Source organism: Convolutriloba macropyga, chromosome 13 (assembly GCF_964194025.1).
Source record: "Convolutriloba macropyga chromosome 13, txConMacr16.3, whole genome shotgun sequence".
In the NCBI taxonomy this organism is placed as follows: Eukaryota; Metazoa; Xenacoelomorpha; order Acoela; family Convolutidae; genus Convolutriloba; species Convolutriloba macropyga.
Window position 1 is genome coordinate 12,342,912 of NC_134480.1, and position 20,589 is coordinate 12,363,500.

The 20,589-nt window shown below is 41.0% G+C and overlaps 1 protein-coding gene across 1 annotated transcript in view; it reads left to right on the forward strand.

Annotated features, from left to right (window-relative positions):
* Positions 1-20,589, forward strand: part of LOC142351596 (xaa-Pro aminopeptidase ApepP-like) — a 702,879-nt gene that overhangs the window by 368,835 nt on the left and 313,455 nt on the right. The window contains exon 6 of the mRNA XM_075403731.1: positions 1,787-1,985. Within this exon, the coding sequence (XP_075259846.1) occupies positions 1,787-1,985 (199 nt within the window). The remainder of the gene's footprint in view (positions 1-1,786; positions 1,986-20,589) is intronic.

Sequence of the window (20,589 nt, forward strand, 5' to 3'; positions counted from 1 at the left end):
ATGTCAGTTGGTAGATGAAGGTGTTTAAGATTTGGTTAAATTTTTGCAATCGTTCCTCCTTTTGTCAACTTGTAACTTTGTCACATCAATGAGAGATCCCATCCAATTTGCTTTAATGTCAATTTTAAGCCCGCTATTTGATTTTTTGGAATACCCTGTGTTTTATGACTGACACTTGGTTTTCACAAAAATTTTCTAGTGGTTAGTTATTGTATATTTTTGTTGTCTTCGCTTTAATATTCTTTTTAATAAGAGATCCCATTAGTTTTCAAATGAGGCACCAGAGAGAATATAAAATGTTTCGGTTTTTTTAAATTAAAATCAAATAAGTAATAACTGAAGCAATTTTTTAATATGAAGTTAATAGCTATCGATTTTAATGACTTCAATGCTTTGTTTTCTAATAAATTGTTTGTTAATAGTTGAGTTTTTCTGTGTGCCGGTCCTATGACTTAATCTCACCAAAGGAAGGTCCATGGGTTTTTGAGGAGTTAATTGTAAGTAATTCGAGAATTTTTAAGTTAGAAGCTAATGATTTTAATCACTTTTGAAATTGTTTGGTTTCAAAGAATCCTATGGTTTTTGATTTTCTCCCCGTTCTCTTCTTTCTGCAGATTTGTTATTTAGTCTCATTGAGATCAGGTGTCATCTGCTTTTTAGTTAAAGAAAAATTCACTCGTGTAGTTTAGGTTTGATCTGATGGTGTTTTGACTTGGTACAAACTCAAAATACCATCCGACAAAACCCAAACAGCACAGGGTTCACTTGTGCTAAACTAGAAAGCAGATGGAACCTGTTCTTAATGTAATGTTATTGTTGTTTTTTGTTTTTGTTTATTTTGTTGTTTGTATTGTCTCGTAGTCTTGTCAATGGTAGATCTCATGGGCGCTCTAATGTGGCATGGCATTATTTAATTCATTAAATAGTATAGGTTTGCGACAATTTGTTTTACTCTAACAACTATTTTTGAGCATCTCTTCATTTGGTAGACAATTAAGTCAAAAATATGAATGAGCTGTGCCGGAACATTAGGTGCTCAACACATCAGCGAGCCTCCTTGTTGACAGTACCGTGGTTTTAATTTTTAAAAGGATTTTTTTTCGAATACTTGATGCAAACAAAGGTTTATGAAGCTAAATTGGATAGTATCAGAAGCAAATGTTCGCAAGCGAAAAAAGAAGAATTCTCTCTGTTTAAAGAGCTTTTTCAATTATCTCTTCGCTGAATGTTGATTCCATCACCATTGCTTATCATTGTGTTCGTTGGACAAACATGTATTTGTTTCGTATTATGTATCAATGAGCCGGGATATTACCGCAGTTTCTTAACGTTTAACTTATTTCTTTTTTGCGGTGTTGCTTTGGTGTTGGGAAGATTTTTGAACAATTTTTAAATTGATTTGCCTCACTGCATTTGGTGTTTCAACAAAATAATTTCTCTTTTTCGATTACTGGTTTTCACTCAGTTTTTAAGGTGTTAGTAAAATTAAACTTCAGTCTTTTCAAGGTACCTCCAACTGTTTGCAATCTAGTGCGATTGTGTTATTTGTCCGAAATTAGCTTTGTATGTCTATTGCACTGTTGCAACTTGGAAATCTTTTCCGTTTGCGCTGCCCTATATTAGTGTGCACATATTATTTGCACCCCGGAACCACGTGACATATTTTACATAATAACTTTAATAACTTAATATTTAATGGCATGTGCTCTATAACTGGGGGATCTTAACGTACGGGACAGAAACGGAAAAAATCCCAACTTTCTGATCATGTTTTGTGGTGTTCCAGTTGACATGGTGTGGGATTCTTCAGACGAGAAAAGGCCAGGAAGCGCAGAAGGGTCCCCAGTGTACGTGTACCCTGTGAAATATTCGGGAGAGAGTTGGGAGAGTAAAGTGAAGAGAGTGAAGGCACAGATGGAGAGTGAGAAAGCACAACTGTTGGTCGTTTCTGAATTGGATGAGATTGCATGGCTCTTCAACCTCAGGTTTTGTATCTATCAAATTTTTGCAAAAATGAAACATGAAGTTATAAGAAAATGAGCAGGATGAAGTCTGTTTTGGGCCTGCCAGCTTACAGACCTCCCCCACGGCGCAGAATCCATAAATTGACATGAGTGGTGTTCGAACTGGCGCCTCCGAAGTTACTGCGGCCTTATCCCAGCGCCTTAGACCGCTCGGTCATCCTGCCGGTGAATTTCAGACGAGCTGGCAAGGGAGTATAAATGTATCGCAAAAATTGTTTCAGTGATTGGCGCACCATAAATCTAACAGAACTGGGTTTTGAACCCACGATTTAGAGTATATTGAGGCCTCTAAACGGCGCCCTAAGCGGCTCGATTATTGTGCCGTTCAAATAAAGTCGGTTTTTAAAGCCACTTCTAAATGTATTTGAAAACTCTGATCATGATTGGCACAGAATCAGAGTTGGATTCGCACCCACGCAAATGGAGATACTGCGTCCTGAACGCAGCTCCTTTGACCGCGTGTTTTCTTCCAGGGTAAGTTTATTTCAAAATTTGTCTCCATAATCGAAACAGGTTCATTAAATTGACAGCAGTGGGTTCTAACCCACGTATTTGAAGATAATGGGGACTTTACGCATCACCTTAGATCGCTCGGGCAATCGGCCGTCTTAAGTGTGACCAGTTTGCAAGCGAGTCTGATTTTCTGTAACATTTATCATCGTATTTGCACAGAATCAATAAACTGATGCGCCTGGCCATTTTAACCCAGGCACCAGAAGATGCTGCCGCCTCAACGCGGCGTCTTTGACAGCTCGGCTATTCTGCCGATGTTTCAGTCGAGCTTGCGAGGGAGTCTAAATGTTTTGCATTTCCCCCACTACCACAGAATAAAGATTTGGAGAGTAGTCCATTTCGAGCCCCCGGTTCAGATGACATTGCGGCTTTAACACGAAGAAATGGACTTTTAGGCCATCGTGCCGTTGTAGGAAGGCCGATTTTTAAAACCGGGGCTATTTTTTATGAATTTTGTCTGCATAAATGGCATACGATCAAAAATTTGCAAGGAGTGAGATTCTCAGTAGACATCGGAAATAATACTTCCTTAACGCAGCTCCTTAGACTGTTCGGACATCGTGTTATTATTAATAGACCTTGCTTTCGTTGGAGTCTAAATTTGTTTCGTGATTTGTGTGCATAATTGGCACTGAATAAAAAAATGATAGGAGTGAGATTCGAACCCACGAATCCGAAGATACTGCGGCCTTAACGCAACTCCTTAGACAGCTCTGCCATCCTGCCGGTGAATTTCAGACGAGCTGGCAAGGGAGTATAAATGTATCGCAAAAATTGTTTCAGTGATTAACGCACCATAAATCTAACAGAACTGGGTTTTGAACCCACGATTCAGAGTATATTGAGGCCTCTAAACGGCGCTCTAAGCGGCTCGATTATTGTGCCGTTCCAATAAAGTCGGTTTTTAAAGCCACTTCTAAATGTATTTGAAAACTCTGATCTTGATTGGCACAGAATCAGAGTTGGATTCGCACCCACGCAAATGGAGATACTGCGTCCTGAACGCAGCTCCTTTGACCGCGTGTTTTCTTCCAGGGTAAGTTTATTTCAAAATTTGTCTCCATAATCGAAACAGGTTCATTAAATTGACAGCAGTGGGTTCTAACCCACGTATTTGAAGATAATGGGGACTTTACGCATCGCCTTAGATCGCTCGGGCAATCGGCCGTCTTAAGTGTGACCAGTTTGCAAGCAAGTCTGATTTTCTGTATCATTTATCATCGTATTTGCACAGAATCAATAAACTGATGCGCCTGGCCATTTTAACCCAGGCACCAGAAGATGCTGCCGCCTCAACGCGGCGTCTTTGACAGCTCGGCTATTCTGCCGATGTTTCAGTCGAGCTTGCGAGGGAGTCTAAATGTTTTACATTTTCCCCCACTACCACAGAATAAAGATTTGGAGAGTAGTGCATTTCGAGCCCCCGGTTCAGATGACATTGCGGCTTTAACACGAAGAAATAGACTTTTAGGCCATCGTGCCGTTGTAGGAAGGCCGATTTTTAAAACCGAGGCTATTTTTTATGAATTTTGTCTGCATAAATGGCATACGATCAAAAATTTGCAAGGAGTGAGATTCTCACTAGACATCGGAAATAATACTTCCTTAACGCAGCTCCTTAGACTGTTCGGACATCGTGTTATTATTAATAGACCTTGCTTTCGTTGGAGTCTAAATTTGTTTCGTGATTTGTGTGCATAATTGGCACAGAATAAAAAAAATGATAGGAGTGAGATTCGAACCCACGAATCCGAAGATACTGCGGCCTTAACGCAACTCCTTAGACAGCTCTGCCATCCTGCCGGTGAATTTCAGACGAGCTGGCAAGGGAGTATAAATGTATCGCAAAAATTGTTTCAGTGATTAACGCACCATAAATCTAACAGAACTGGGTTTTGAACCCACGATTCAGAGTATATTGAGGCCTCTAAACGGCGCTCTAAGCGGCTCGATTATTGTGCCGTTCCAATAAAGTCGGTTTTTAAAGCCACTTCTAAATGTATTTGAAAACTCTGATCTTGATTGGCACAGAATCAGAGTTGGATTCGCACCCACGCAAATGGAGATACTGCGTCCTGAACGCAGCTCCTTTGACCGCGTGTTTTCTTCCAGGGTGATTTTATTTCAAAGTTTGTCTCCATAATCGAAACAGGTTCATTAAATTGACAGCAGTGGATTCTAACCCATGTATTTGAAGATGATGGGGACTTTACGCAGCACCTTAGAACGCTCGGGCAATCTGCCATCTTAAGTGTGACCAGTTTGCAAGCGAGTCTGTTTTTCTGCAACATTTATCACCGTATTTGCACAGAATCAATAAACTGATGCGCCTGGCCATTTTAACCGAGGCACCAGAAGATGCTGCCGCCTCAACGCGGCGTCTTTGACAGCTCGGCTATCCTGTCGATGTTTCAGTCGAGCTTGCAAGTGAGTCTAAATGTTTTGCATTTTCCCCCACTACCACAGAATAAAGATTTGGAGAGTAGTGCATTTCGAGCCCCCGGTTCAGATGACATTGCGGCTTTAACACGAAGAAATGGACTTTTAGGCCATCGTGCCGTTGTAGGAAGGCCGATTTTTAAAACCGGGGCCTTTTTTTATGAATTTTGTCTGCATAAATGGCATACGATCGAAAATTTGCAAGGAGTGAGATTCTCAGTAGACATCGGAAATAATACTTTCTTAACGCAGCTCCTTAGACAGTTCGGACATCGTGTCTTTATTAGTAGACCTTGCTTTCGTTGGAGTCTAAATTTGTTTCGTGATTTGTGTGCATAATTGGCACAGAATAAAAAAAATGATAGGAGTGAGATTCGAACCCACGAATCCGAAGATACTGCGGCCTTAACGCAACTCCTTAGAAAGCTCTGCCATCCTGCCGGTGAATTTCGGACGAGCTGGCAAGGGAGTATAAATGTATCGCAAAAATTGTTTCAGTGATTGGCGCACCATAAATCTAACAGAACTGGGTTTTGAACCCACGATTCAGAGTATATTGAGGCCTCTAAACGGCGCTCTAAGCGGCTCGATTATTGTGCCGTTCAAATAAAGTCGGTTTTTAAGCCACTTCTAAATTTATTCGAAAACTCTGATCATGATTGGCTTAGAATCAGAGTGGGATTAGCGCCCACGCAAATGGAGATACTGCGTCCTGAACGCAGCTCCTTAGACAGCGTGATTTCTTCCAGGGTAATTTTATTTCAAAGTTTGTCTCCATAATCGAAACAGGTTCATTAAATTGACAGCAGTGGATTCTAACCCATGTATTTGAAGATGATGGGGACTTTACGCAGCACCTTAGATCGCTCGGGCAATCTGCCATCTTAAGTGTGACCAGTTTGCAAGCGAGTCTGTTTTTCTGTAACATTTATCACCGTATTTGCACAGAATCAATAAACTGATGCGCCTGGCCATTTTAACCCAGGCACCAGAAGATGCTGCCGCCTCAACGCGGCGTCTTTGACAGCTCGGCTATCCTGCCAATGTTTCAGTCGAGCTTGCGAGGGTGTCTAAATGTATTGCATTTTCCCCCACTAGCGCAGAGTAAAGATTTGTAGAGCAGTGCATTTCGAGCCCCCGGTTCAGATGACATTGCGGCTTTAACACGGCGAAATGGACTTTAAGGCCATCGTGCCGTTGTAAGAAGACCGATTTTTAAAACCCGGGCTTTTTTTATAAATTTTTTCTGCATAAATAGCATACGATCAAAAATTTGCAAGGAGTGAGATTCTCAGTAGACATCGGAAATAATACATCCTTTACGCAGACGGTTCGGACATCGTGTCTTCATCAATAGACCTTGCTTTCGTTGGAGTCTAAATTTGTTTCGTAATTTGTGTGCATAATTGGCACAGAATAAAAAAATGATAGGAGGGAGAATCGAACCCACGCATCCGAAGATACTGCGGCCTTAACGCAGCTCCTTAGACTCCTGGGCCATCCTGCCGGTGAATTTCAGACGAGCTGGCAAGGGAGTATAAATGTATCGCAAAAATTGTTTCATTTATTGGCGCACCATAAATCTAACAGAACTGGGTCTTAAACAGGATTTTGAGGCCTATAAACGGTGCCCTAGGCGGCTCGGTTATTGTGCCGTTCAAATAAAGTCGGTTTTTAAAGACACTTCTAAATGTATTTGAAAACTCTGATCATGATTGGCACAGAATCAGAGTGGGATTTGCACCCACGCAAATTGAGATACTGCGTCCTGAACGCAGCTCTTTAGACCGCGTGTTTTCTTCCAGGGTAAGTTTATTTTCAAATTTGTCTCCATAATCGAAACAGGTTCATTAAATCGACAGCAGTGGATTCTAACCCACGTATTTGAAGATAATGGGGACTTTACGCAGCACCTTAGATCGCTCGGGCAATCTGCCGTCTTAAATGTGTCCAGTTTGCTGATTTTCTGTAACATTTATCACCGTATTTGCACAGAGTCAATAAACTGATGCGCCTGGCCATTTTAACCCAGGCACCAGAAGATGCTGCCGCCTCAACGCAGCGTTTTTGATAACTCGGTTATCCTGCCGATGTTTCAATCGAGCTTGCGAGGGAGTCTTAATGTGTTGCATTTTTCCACTAGCACAGAATAAAGACTAGGAGAGGAGTGCGTGTCGAGCCCACGCTTCAGCTTCAGTTGACAGTGCAGCTTTAACACGGCGACATAGACAGTTCAGCCATCGTGCCATTGCGGGAAGCTCGATCTTTGAAACCCTGTTTTATTTTTTAAGTTTGTCTCTATAACCGGCACACAGTCAAAAATAGACAGGAGTGGGATTCTCACTACGCATCCGGAAATAGTGCAACTTTAACGCAGCTCTTTAGACCGTTCAGACATCGTGTCTTTATCAATAGCACTTCCTTTCGTTCGAGGCGAAATTTATCTCATAATTTGTGTCCACAATTGGCACAAAATAAAAATTTGACAGGAGTGGTATTCGAACCCACGCATCCGAATATACTGCGGCCTTAACGCAGCGCATTAGACCTCTCGGCCCTCCTTCCAGTGAATTTCAGACGAGTTGGCAAGAGAGTATAAATGTATCGCAGAAATTGTTTCAATTATTGGCGCACCTTAAATCTAACAGAACTGGGTTTTGAACCAACGCTTCAGAGGATATTGAGGCCTCTACAGGGCGACCTAGAGGGCTCGGCTACAATGCCGTTCAACCAAGGTCGGTTTTTAAAGCCACTGCTAAATTTCAAAATTTTATTCATAACTGGCACAGAAGCAGAGTGGAATTCGCACCCACGCATATGGAGATACTGCGTCCTGAACGCAGCTCCTTAGACCGTGTGTTTTCTTCCATTGTTTTTTTTCCAAAATTTGTCTCCATAATTGGCACAGGGTCAATAAATTGACAACAGTGGTATTCTAACCCACGCATTCAAAGTTATTGGGGACTTAGCGCAGCACCATAGACCGCTCGGGCAGTCTCCCGTTTTAAGTGTCACCAGTTTGCAAGCGAGTCTAAATTTTTGTAACATTTGTCTCCGTGTTTGCACAGGATCGATAAACTGATATGCCTGGCCATTCGAATCCAGGCACCACAATATAGTGCCTCCTTAACGCGGCGCCTTTCAGAAGAGCTTGCAAGGGAGTCTAAATTTTTTTGCAATTTTTTTCGACTAGCACAGAATAAACAGACTCGGAGAGGAGTGTGTCTCGAACCCACGCTTCAGATGACAATGCAGGTTTAACACGGCGACATAGACCGTTCAGCCATTGTGCCGTTGTAGGAAGGCCGATCTTTGAAACAGCGTTTTTTTTAAAATTTGTCTATATTTGGCACACAGTCAAAAATAGACAGGAGTGGGTTTCTCACTAGGCATTCCAAGAAAATGCATCTTTAACGCAGCTCTTTAGACCGTTCGGACATCGTGTCTTTATCGATAGCACTTGCTTTCGTTCGAGGTGAAATTTATTTCGTAATTTGTGTCCACAATTGGCACAGAAAAAAAAATTTGTCAGGATTGGGATTCGAACCCACGCATACGAAGATACTGCGGGCTTAACGCAGCGCATTAGACCTATCGGCCCTCCTTCCAGTGAATTTCAGACGTGTTGGCAAGAGAGTATATGTGTATCGCAGAAATTTTTTCAATTATTGGCGCACCTTAAATCTAACAGAACTGGGTTTTGAACCCACGCTTTAGAGGATATTGAGGCCTCTACAGGGCGACCTAGAGGGCTCGGCTACAATGCCGTTCAACCAAGGTCGGTTTTTAAAGCCACTGCTAAATTTCAAAATTTTATTCATAACTGGCACAGAAGCAGAGTGGAATTCGCACCCACGCGTATGGAGATACTGCGTCCTGAACGCAGCTCCTTAGACCGTGTGTTTTCTTCCATTGTTTTTTTTTCCAAAATTTGTCTCCATAATTGGCACAGGGTCAATAAATTGTCAGCAGTGGTATTCTACCCACGCATTCAAAGATATTGGGGACTTAACGCAGCACCTTAGACCTTTCGGGCAGTCTCCCGTTTTAAGTGTCACCAGTTTGCAAGCGAGTCTAAATTTTTGTAACATTTGTCTTCGTGTTTGCACAGAATCAATAAACTGATGTGCCTGCCATTTGAATCCAGGCACCAGAAGATAGTGACGCCTTAACGCGGCGCCTTTTAGACGAGCTTTCAAGGGAGTCCAAATGTTTTGCAATTTTTTTTCACTAGCACAGTATAAACAGACTCGGAGAGGAGTGCGTCTCGAACCCACGCTTCAGATGACAATGCAGGCTGTAGGAAGGCCGATCTTTGAAACAGCGTTTTTTTTAGAATTTGTCTATAATTGGCACACAGTCAAAAATAGACTGGAGTGGGATTCTCACTAGGCATTCCGAAAAAATGCATCTTTAACGCAGCTCTTTAGACCGTTCGGACATCGTGTCTTTATCGATAGCACTTGATTTCGTTCGAGGTGAAATTTATTTCATAGTTTGTGTCCACAATTGGCACAGAAAAAAAATTTGACAGGAGTGGGATTCGAACCAACGCATCCGAAGCTACTGCGGGCTTAACGCACCGCATTAGACCTCTCGGCCCTCCTGCCAGTGATTTTCAGACGAGTTGGCAAGAGAGTATAAGTGTATCGCAGAAATTGTTTCATTTATTGGCGCACCTTAAATCTAACAGAACTGGGTTTTGAACCCACGCTTCAGAGGATATTGGGGCCTCTACACGGCGACGTAGAGGGCTCGGCTACAGTGCCGTTCAACCAAGGTCGGTTTTTAAAGCCACTGCTAAATTTCAAAATTTTTCCATAACTGGCACAGAAGCAGAGTGGAATTCGCACCCAGCATATGGAGATACTGCGTCCTGAACGCAGCTCCTTAGACCGCGTGTTTTCTTCCATTGTGTTTTTTTTCAAAGCATGTCGCCATATTTGGCACAGGGTCAATAAATTGACAGCAGTGGTATTCTACCCACGCATTCAAAGATATTGGGGACTTTACGCAGCACCTTAGACCGTTCGGGCAGTCTGCCGTTTTAAGTGTCACCAGTGTGCAAGCGAGTCTAAATTTTTGTAACATTTGTCTCCGCGTTTGCACAGAATCAATAAACTGATGTGCCTGGCCATTCGAATCCAGGCACCAGAAGACAGTGACGCCTTAACGCGGCGCCTTTCAGACGAGCTTTCAAGGGAGTCTAAATGTTTTGCAATTTTTTTTCACTAGCACAGAATAAACAGCCTCGGAGAGGAGTGCCTCGCGAGCCCACGCTTCAGATGACCTTGCTGGTTTAACACGGCGACATAGATTGTTCGGCCATCGTGCCGTTGTAGGAAGGCCGATCTTTGAAACAGCGTTTTTTTTAAATTTGTCTATAATTGGCACACAGTCAAAAATAGACAGGAGTGGGATTCTCACTAGGCATTCCGAAAATATGCATCTTTAACGCAGTTCTTTAGACCGTTCGGACATCGTGTCTTTATCGATAGCACTTGCTTTCGTTCGAGGTGAAAATTATTTCATAATTTGTGTCCACAATTGGCACAGGAAAAAAATTTGACAGGAGTGGGATTCCAACCCACGCATCCGAAGATACTGCGGGCTTAACGCAGCGCATTAGACCTCTCGGCCCTCCTGCCAGTGAATTTCAGACGAGTTGGCAAGAGAGTATAAGTGTATCGCACAAATTGTTTCAATTATTGGCGCACCTTAATTCTAACAGAACTGGGTTTTGAACCCACGCTTCAGAGGATATTGAGGCCTCTACAGGGCGACCTAGAGGGCTCGGCTACAATGCCGTTCAAACAAGGTCGATTTTTAAAGCCACTGCTAAATTTCAAAATTGTGTTCATAACTGGCACAGAAGCAGAGTGGAATTCGCACCCACGCATATGGAGATACTGCGTCCTGAACGCAGCTCCTTAGACCGTGTGTTTTCTTCCATTGTTTTTTTTCCAAAATTTGTCTCCATAATTGGCACAGGGTCAATAAATTGTCAGCAGTGGTATTCTAACCCACGCATTCAAAGATATTGGGGACTCTACGCAGCACCTTAGACCGCTCGGGCAGTCTCCCGTTTTAAGTGTCACCAGTTTGCAAGCGAGTCTAAATTTTTGTAACATTTGTCTCCGTGTTTGCACAGAATCAATAAACTGATGTGCCTGGCCATTCGAATCCAGGCACCAGAAGATAGTGACGCCTTAACGCGGCGCCTTTCAGACGAGCTTTCAAGGGAGTCTAAATGTTTTGCAATTTTTTTTCACTAGCACAGAATAAACAGACTCGGAGAGGAGTGCGTCTCGAACCCACGCTTCAGATGACAATGCAGGTTTAACACGGCGACATAGACCGTTCGGCCATTGTGCCGTTGTAGGAAGGCCGATCTTTGAAACCGCGTTTTTTTTAATTCGACTATAATTGGCACACAGTCAAAAATAGACAGGAGTAGGATTCTCACTAGGCATTCGGAAAAAATGCATCTTTTAGACCGTTCTTCAGACCGCAACTCTAACGCAGCTCTTTAGACCGTTCGGACATCGTGTCTTTATCGGTAGCACTTGCTTTCGTTCGAGGTGAAATTTAATTCATAATTTGTGTCCACAATTGGCACAGAAAATTTGACAGGAATGGGATTCGAACCCACGCATCCGTAGATACTGCGGGCTTAACGCAGCGCATTAGACCTCTCGGCCCTCATGCCAGTGAATTTCAGACAAGTTGGCAAGAGAGTATAAGTGTATCGCACAAATTGTTTCAATTATTGGCGCACCTTAAATCTAACAGAACTGGGTTTTGAACCCACGTTTCAGAGGATATTGAGGCCTCTACAGGGCGACCTAGAGGGCTCGGCTACAATGCCGTTCAAACAAGGTCGATTTTTAAAGCCACTGCTAAATTTCAAAATTGTGTTCATAACTGGCACAGAAGCAGAGTGGAATTCGCACCCACGCATATGGAGATACTGCGTCCTGAACGCAGCTCCTTAGACCGTGTGTTTTCTTCCATTGTTTTTTTTCCAAAATTTGTCTCCATAATTGGCACAGGGTCAATAAATTGTCAGCAGTGGTATTCTAACCCACGCATTCAAAGATATTGGGGACTCTACGCAGCACCTTAGACCGCTCGGGCAGTCTCCCGTTTTAAGTGTCACCAGTTTGCAAGCGAGTCTAAATTTTTGTAACATTTGTCTCCGTGTTTGCACAGAATCAATAAACTGATGTGCCTGGCCATTCGAATCCAGGCACCAGAAGATAGTGACGCCTTAACGCGGCGCCTTTCAGACGAGCTTTCAAGGGAGTCTAAATGTTTTGCAATTTTTTTTCACTAGCACAGAATAAACAGACTCGGAGAGGAGTGCGTCTCGAACCCACGCTTCAGATGACAATGCAGGTTTAACACGGCGACATAGACCGTTCGGCCATTGTGCCGTTGTAGGAAGGCCGATCTTTGAAACCGCGTTTTTTTTAATTCGACTATAATTGGCACACAGTCAAAAATAGACAGGAGTAGGATTCTCACTAGGCATTCGGAAAAAATGCATCTTTTAGACCGTTCTTCAGACCGCAACTCTAACGCAGCTCTTTAGACCGTTCGGACATCGTGTCTTTATCGGTAGCACTTGCTTTCGTTCGAGGTGAAATTTAATTCATAATTTGTGTCCACAATTGGCACAGAAAATTTGACAGGAATGGGATTCGAACCCACGCATCCGTAGATACTGCGGGCTTAACGCAGCGCATTAGACCTCTCGGCCCTCATGCCAGTGAATTTCAGACAAGTTGGCAAGAGAGTATAAATGTATCGCAGAAATTGTTTCAATTATTGGCGCACCTTAAATCTAACAGAACTGGGTTTTGAACCCACGCTTTAGAGGATATTGAGGCCTCTACACGGCGACGTAGAGGGCTCGGCTACAGTGCCGTTCAACCAAGGTCGGTTTTTAAAGCCACTGCTAAATTTCAAAATTTTTCCATAACTGGCACAGAAGCAGAGTGGAATTCGCACCCAGCATATGGAGATACTGCGTCCTGAACGCAGCTCCTTAGACCGCGTGTTTTCTTCCATTGTGTTTTTTTTTCAAAACATGTCGCCATATTTGGCACAGGGTCAATAAATTGACAGCAGTGGTATTCTACCCACGCATTCAAAGATATTGGGGACTTAACGCAGCACCTTAGACCGTTCGGGCAGTCTCCCGTTTTAAGTGTCACCAGTTTGCAAGCGAGTCTCAATTTTTGTAACATTTGTCTGCGCGTTTGCACAGAATCATTAAACTGATGTGCCTGGCCTTTCGAATCCAGGCACTAGAAGATAGTGACGTCTTAACGCGGCGCCTTTCAGACGAGCTTTCAAGGGAGTCTAAATGTTTTGCAATTTTTTTTTCACTAGCACAGAATAAACAGACTCGGAGAGAAGTGTCTCGCGAGCCCACGCATTAGATGACCTTGCTGGTTTAACACGGCGACATAGATTGTTCGGCCATCGTGCCGTTGTAGAAAGGCCGATCTTGGAAACAGCGTTTTTTTAAAATTTGTCTATAATTGGCACACAGTCAAAAATAGACAGGAGTGGGATTCTCACTAGGCATTCCGAAAAAATGCATCTTTAACGCAGCTCTTTAGACCGTTCGGACATCGTGTCTTTATCAATATGACTTGCTTTCGTTCGAGGCTAAATTTGTTTCGTAATTTGTGTGAATAATCGGCACAGAATAAAGTGACAGGAGTGGGATTCGAACTCACACATCCGAAGATACTGTGGCCTTAACGCAGCTCCTTAGACTGCTCGGACATACGCCCAGTGTATTTCAGACGAGTTGGCAAGGGCGTATACATGTATCGCAAAAATTGTTTCAATTATTAGCGCACTATAAACCTAACAGAGCTGAGTTTCGAGCCCACGCTTCAGAGGATATTGAGGTCTCTAAACGGCGCCCTAGACGGCTCGGTTATTGTGCCGTTCAAATACAGTCGGTTTTTAAAGCCACTTCTAAATGTATTTGAAAACTCTGATCATGATTGGCACAGAATCAGAGTGGGATTCGCACCCACGCAAATGGAGATACCGCGTCATGAACGCAGCTCCTTAGACCGCGTGTTTTCTTCCAGGGTAATTTTATTTCAAAGTTTGTCTCCATAATCGGCACAGGTTCATTAAACTGACAGCAATGGGTTCTAACCCACGTATTTGAAAATAATGGGGACTTTACGTAGCATCTTAGATCGCTCGGGCAATCTGCCGTCTTAAGTGTGACCAGTTTGCAAGCGAGTCTGATTTTCTGTAACATTTATCACCTTTTTTGCAGAATCAATAATTTGATGCGTCTGGCCATTTTAACCCAGGCACCAGAAGATGCTGCCGCCTCAACGCGGCGTCTTTGACAGCTCGGCTATCCTGCCGATGTTTCAGTCGAGCTTGCGAGGGAGTCTAAATGTTTTGCATTTTCCCCCACTAGCACAGAATAAAGATTTGGAGAGGAGTGCATTTCGAGCCCCCGGTTCAGATGACATTGCGGCTTTAACACGGCGAAATGGACTTTTAGGCCATCGTGTCGTTGTAAGAAGGCGGATTTTAAAAACCGGGCTATTTTATGAATTTTGTCGGCATAAATGGCACACGATCAAAAATTTGCAAGAAGTGAGTTTCTCAGTAGACATCGGAAATAGTACATCCTTAACGCAGCTCCTTAGACGGTTCGGACATCGTGTCTTTATCAATAGACCTTGCTTTCGTTGGAGTCTAAATTTGTTTCGTAATTTGTGTGCATAATTGGCACAGAATAAAAAAATGACAGGAGTGAGATTCGAACCCACGCATCTAAAGATACTCCGGCCTTAACGCAGCTCCTTAGACCGCTCCGCCATCCGGCCAGTGAATTTCAGACGAGTTGGCAAGAGAGTATACATGTATTGCAAAAATTGTTTCAATTATTGGCGTACTATAAACCTAACAAAGCTGAGTTTCGAGCCCACGCTTCAGAGTTTTTTGAGGTCTCTAAACGGCGACCTAGAGGGCTCGGTTAATATACCGTTCAAATTAGGTCGGTTTTAAAGCTACTGCTAATTTTATTTGAAAACTCGGATCATGAGTGGCACAGAATCGAAGTGGGATTCGCACCCACACATATGAAGATACTGCTCCTTAGACTGTGTGTTTTCTTCCATTGTAATTTTATTTCAAATTTTGTCTCCATAATGGGCACAGGGTCAATATAATGATGTGCCTGACATTTGGACCCAGACACCAGAAGATACTGTCGCCTCAAGGCGGCGCCTTTGACAGCTCGGCTATCCTGCCGACGTTTCAGACGATTTTGCAAGGTAGTCTAATTGTATGTATTGCATTTTTTTTCCACTAGCACAGAATAAAGACTCGGAGAGGAGTGCGTCTCGAGCCCACGTTTCAGTTGACATTGCAGCTTTAACCCGGTGACATAGACCGTTCAGCCATCGTGCCGTTTTGGGAAGGCCGATCTTTGAAACCGCGTTTTTTTTTAAAAAAATGTTCTCTAGAATTGGCACACAATAAAAAAAATGACAGGATTGGGATTTTCAATACGCATCCGGAAATAATGCTTCTTTAACGCAGCTCTTTAGACCATTGGGACATCGTATCTTATCAATAGGACTTGCTTTCGTTCGAGGCTCAATTTATTTCATAATTTGTGTCCACGATTGGCACGAATTCTTTAAAACCTATTCCTTCAAGTTATCTTCTTGTAATGATTTTGAGGGCCTGCTAGTGTGATTTAAATTGTCAAAGGTGCATTGTCTGCATTGTTCAGTTTCTTAGATTTTATGAGAGATGTTTTTTTGTACCGCTTTCTGTCATTCAAACAGCAATATAGAAGAATTGTGGGGACAGCCGGGGAGTGAACCCGGGATCTCTCGCATCCTAAGCGAGAATCATACCACTAGACCATGTCCCTGGAAATTGAGTTGTTGGAACTGTCATTGGATTTCTTAAGTTGATTTTCAATAATTTTTGACGTTTGATTAAATTGTTGAGTTTTAAATTCGAAAGATTAGAAAAAAGTTAGCTTGGATCTGATCGGGTACTCCCTGTAACCTCATCTGAAATCACCAGTACACGATTGTCCCTGAATGTTGATAGGCGTATTTTTTTCGTAGACTTTCGTTTCGTAATCTTGCGATGAATTGAAATTTGTATGCTGGGGACTCAAGCTGTTTGTATTTAGTTTTTGTGTTTAAAAGTATCTCATTTTAAAGTTTTTACAAGTTTGATAACGGTGAGAGCTGGGTTATGATGTCATGAGATTTGAGTTTTTGTTTTGCTGAAGCAGATAGTTTTGCCAATGAGTTTTTCAAAAATTCCGTTTTGCAATGTTTAAGTTGATCCGTGTCACTTTATCAAATAATATTGGAATTTTATTCAAGTTATTAAAGGTGCATTGTCTGCACCGTTCAATTGTTTAGACTTTTATGAGAGGTCTTTTTTTCTGTACAGCTTTCTCTCATTCAAACAGCGATATAGAAGAATTGCGGGGCAGCCGGGGATTCAACCAGGGACCTCTCGTACCCTAATCAAGAATTATACCACTATATCACTGTCCCTGGAAATTTAGTTATTGGAACTGTCTTCCTACTTCTGAAAATCATCTTCAATGATTTTTTGACGTTTGGACAAATTGTTGAGTTTGAAATTCAAAAGGTTAGAACTAAACTTCGCTTGGATTGGATCTGGTAGTCGTTGTAACTTAATCACCGGTACACGTTTGTCCCAGAACGTTGATAGGGGTAGTTTTTTCTTATAGTTTTTCATGGACTTGCGTTTTGTGGTTTTTTGATCTTGCGATGAATTGAACTTTGTATGCTGGGGACCCAAGCTGTTTGTATTTAGTTTTTCGTTGTTAAAGTGTCTCATTTTGAAGTTACTTCAAGTTTGATAACGATGGTTATGATATGATCAGATGTGTTGTTGTTTTGCTGAAGCAGATAGTTTCGCCAACAAAGAATAATGAGTTTGTCAACAATTTTCTTTAGCAATGTTTAAGTTTATCCCTGTCACGCTATCAAATTATAGAGGAATCTGATTCAAGCTATTAAGGGTGCAATGCCTGCACGCACCGTTCGTTTTTTAGACTATGAGAAGTATTTTTTCTTGTACAGCAATCTGCCGGCTAGGTTTTACGTTTTTTTCATGCCGTTTTTCAGTCGCTTTTATGCACATGACATCATTTAGTTCTGATAAATTACATTTACAGTCCATTTAGTTCTGATAAATCTGATTCTGTCTTTTCAAAAATGAAAATATGGGGACAGCCGGGGATTAAGCCCGGGACCTCTCGCACCCTAAGCGAGATTCATACCACTAGTCCACTGTCCCTGGAAATTTAGTTTGGAACTGTCTTTCCATTTCTGAAGTTCACCTTCAATGATTTTTGACGTTTGAGCAAATCGTTGAGTTTGCAATTCAAAAGCTTAGAATTAAGCTTCGTCTCGATTGGATCAGGAGTCGTTGTAACATAACCCGAAATCACCAGTGCACGTTTGTCCCAGAATATTAATAGGGGTAGTTTTTTCTTAGACTTTTTCATAGACTAACGTTTTTGTGGTTTTATGATCTTGCGATGAATTGACTTTGATCGCTGGGGCCCAAGCTGTTTGATTTTAGTTTTTCTGTATAAAAGTATCTCACTTTGAAATTATTACAAGTTTGGTAACGGGGACAGGCGGGTTTTGATGTGATGAGATGTGTGTTTTTTGGTTTTTTGTTGTTCTGATGCAGATAGTTTCGGCAACAAAGAATTACGAGTTTTTCAAAAACTCCGTTTGGCAATGTTTAAGTTCATCCGTGTCACTTTATCAAATTATATTGGAATGTTATTGAAGTTATTAAAGCTAGAATGTTTTCAGGAAGGAACTGACATAGTTGTGAAATTGATTGAAAAACTACTCACAGGTAAAAAAAATCTAAACAATCTTGTTCGTATGAAATTGTGTCTTTTGAATATCTTTCGTATTGACTGCTCACCCTTTGATTCTTCTCCTTTGCTAGAAGTTCAGCTTCTTTGTCATGATTAATAGCCGCCCTCATCTTCTCAGCCGGCTATTATTGCGCTCGTATTTTTTTTTTTACTTCGTCAAACTTTTTTTCGCTTTACCATTTTGCCGCTTTTTCGACATTTTGCGTGAAATCTTTTTGACTTCTCTAGGCTAGTTTCTCTCTTCTCTCATTCTGCTAAAACTGAATTTGAACATCAGTTGCTAAGCAAAGCAATTCAAAATGAACAGAGTCGGTATAAAAAATTGAAGTCAGAAATAGAAACGGGATAAACCCATAAAGCCCAATTTTAGATGCCCGCTATTTGAACGTCGTTCCTATGAGTCTTAGTTACCACCTCTAATGCTTATTGGTGTTGATAGTAGCCTCTCTCTAAGAAACAGAAGTATGTTCAACAACGAAATGCCATCAAAATAAATCGGACTTAAAAAATATTTTTGTACAAAAGTCTTTTTTTTTCAATATATTCTATTCGTTCAATCCCAATCATGCTTATTGGAATCAACGGCGGCTATTTGCCGGCAATCTGCCGGGTATGTTTGTTGTTTTGAACCATGTCCTGACAAAACTTTCTCAAATTGTCAAATATTCCCAGACAAATTATTCCAGTAAAAGCAAACAATATAGTCTCGAATAAATATCAAATCAAATGTAAGAAAGACTCGAAATTTTGTTTAAATTTTGCTAACATTTATTGTGTGATTTTTAATCTATATGTTGCTTTTAGGCACTCCTCATTTTGATATGGGTTTTACGGCCGGCTAGCTAGAAGTTGCATGTCGGAGATATTTCTCTTAACATGCCTGACCTCACTTTAGAACGTTGTTGGAGAATAGTAAGAAATTACTTTTGCTTACACAAATTGATTAGACCGCCCACATATAAAATTAACAGTACTCAATTAAATAGCTCAAAAGGTACCTTGATGACTTTGCGGCCCCTGAATGGATTGCGTGCTGTAAGAAGAGCACACAAATATTTGAAAGAATTTTGCAGCGAAGCTTGATTGTTCTAGTTAAGAGTAAATTTCTTGCCTGTGTCATTTCTGACATTTTTTTTAATCTTCAAAAATGTAAATTTAAAGTTATAACCACAACAAAAACGTTTGGTTAAATATTTACATTTTCAAAATCGCCTCGTAAATATATGAATAGTTTGGTCTTTATACTTCAGTAGAACAAATTTCTAAAGCCTCTTACTTGTCTATCTATTGAAACACGTTCATGCAGTTTGACCATTTCGCTGCTTAGTTTTTCCTTAAATTTATTTTTAGTTTTCTCTTTTCGGATTTCAATTGGCAAATTATTCCACTTCCTAGAAAAATTTCTAATCAGTGACCTGTCACTCCATTTGGAATGGCACTTATTCTTTGGAAAGTACTGGAGAGTTCTGGAGTTTTTGGTCAATTCGTACTTTTCAAAAATCCTGAATAAGGAGTTTTTGGTTTCTCGACTGCTCTCTTTATATTGTGAGAGGAGGTCAAAAAATTTAAGAAGACAAACGTTTTTAATGAAAAGCTCTGCTGGTAAAATTTTGTCTTTCAATAATAGATCTCTTGCACTGTCAAACTTTTTGCGCAGGTGGCAAGCCTTTATTCCCCAATTTATTTGTCTATTAACTCTTTGAAGTGACATAACCGACAACGATTGAAAAAAAATGGCACTGAAATTGAGATGGGACAAAACAAGTGATTTAAAAAGCCCGAATCTTGCTTTTAATGGTAGAAATTGTCTTACTAAGTAAATTGACCTAATAGCATTTGCCATTTTTGTTAACGTTTTGTTTAGCTGAATATCAAAATTTAGACTGTTATCAATCATTATACCTAAATAACGACAACTTGTTTTTGGCTCTATGATAATTCCATTATAATGAAACTGTTCAATTTTTGGTTCACCATTTTTTGAAAAAAGCACAATTTCTGTTTTATCTCGGTTTAAAGTTAGCATATTTTGCCTCATATAACTGTCAGTATTTTCAAACTGTTAATTTCGCATAAAAGATTTTCATCGGATTTGGAATGACAAATAATGCATGTGTCATCTGCAAACTGTAAAGCATCCTCTCTTTTCATTTTTTTCTGGGAGATCGTTGATATACATTATAAAAATTAAAGGTCCGAGAACTGTTCCTTGAGGTACTCCGTGATTGATTGTCACGCAGATCGAATATTCAATTCCGTTCTTTACGCATTGTTTTCTGTTAGATAAAAACGATTCTAGCATTGCAATTGATTCCGTACTAAATCCATCTTTTGCAATTTTTTCGAGAAAATTTTGTGAGATATTGAGTTGAAAGCTTTGGCCAAATCCAAGAATATACTAACAACGGTTTCGTTTTCTTCTAACAAACTGTTCACTGATTCTGTCAACGATATTACTGTATCGTTCGAAGATTTTTTTTCAGAAACCCAAACTGATTTTGATTTATTGTTTCATACTTTTCAACATGTTCTAGCATTTGTTGGGGCAAAAGTCTTTCAAAAATTTTTGCAAGAGTCGGTGTAACTGAAATTGGTCGGCAGTTTTCTGCTTCCAGTGGATCACTTTTTTTAATTGGAGTTACATATGCTTTTTTAAGT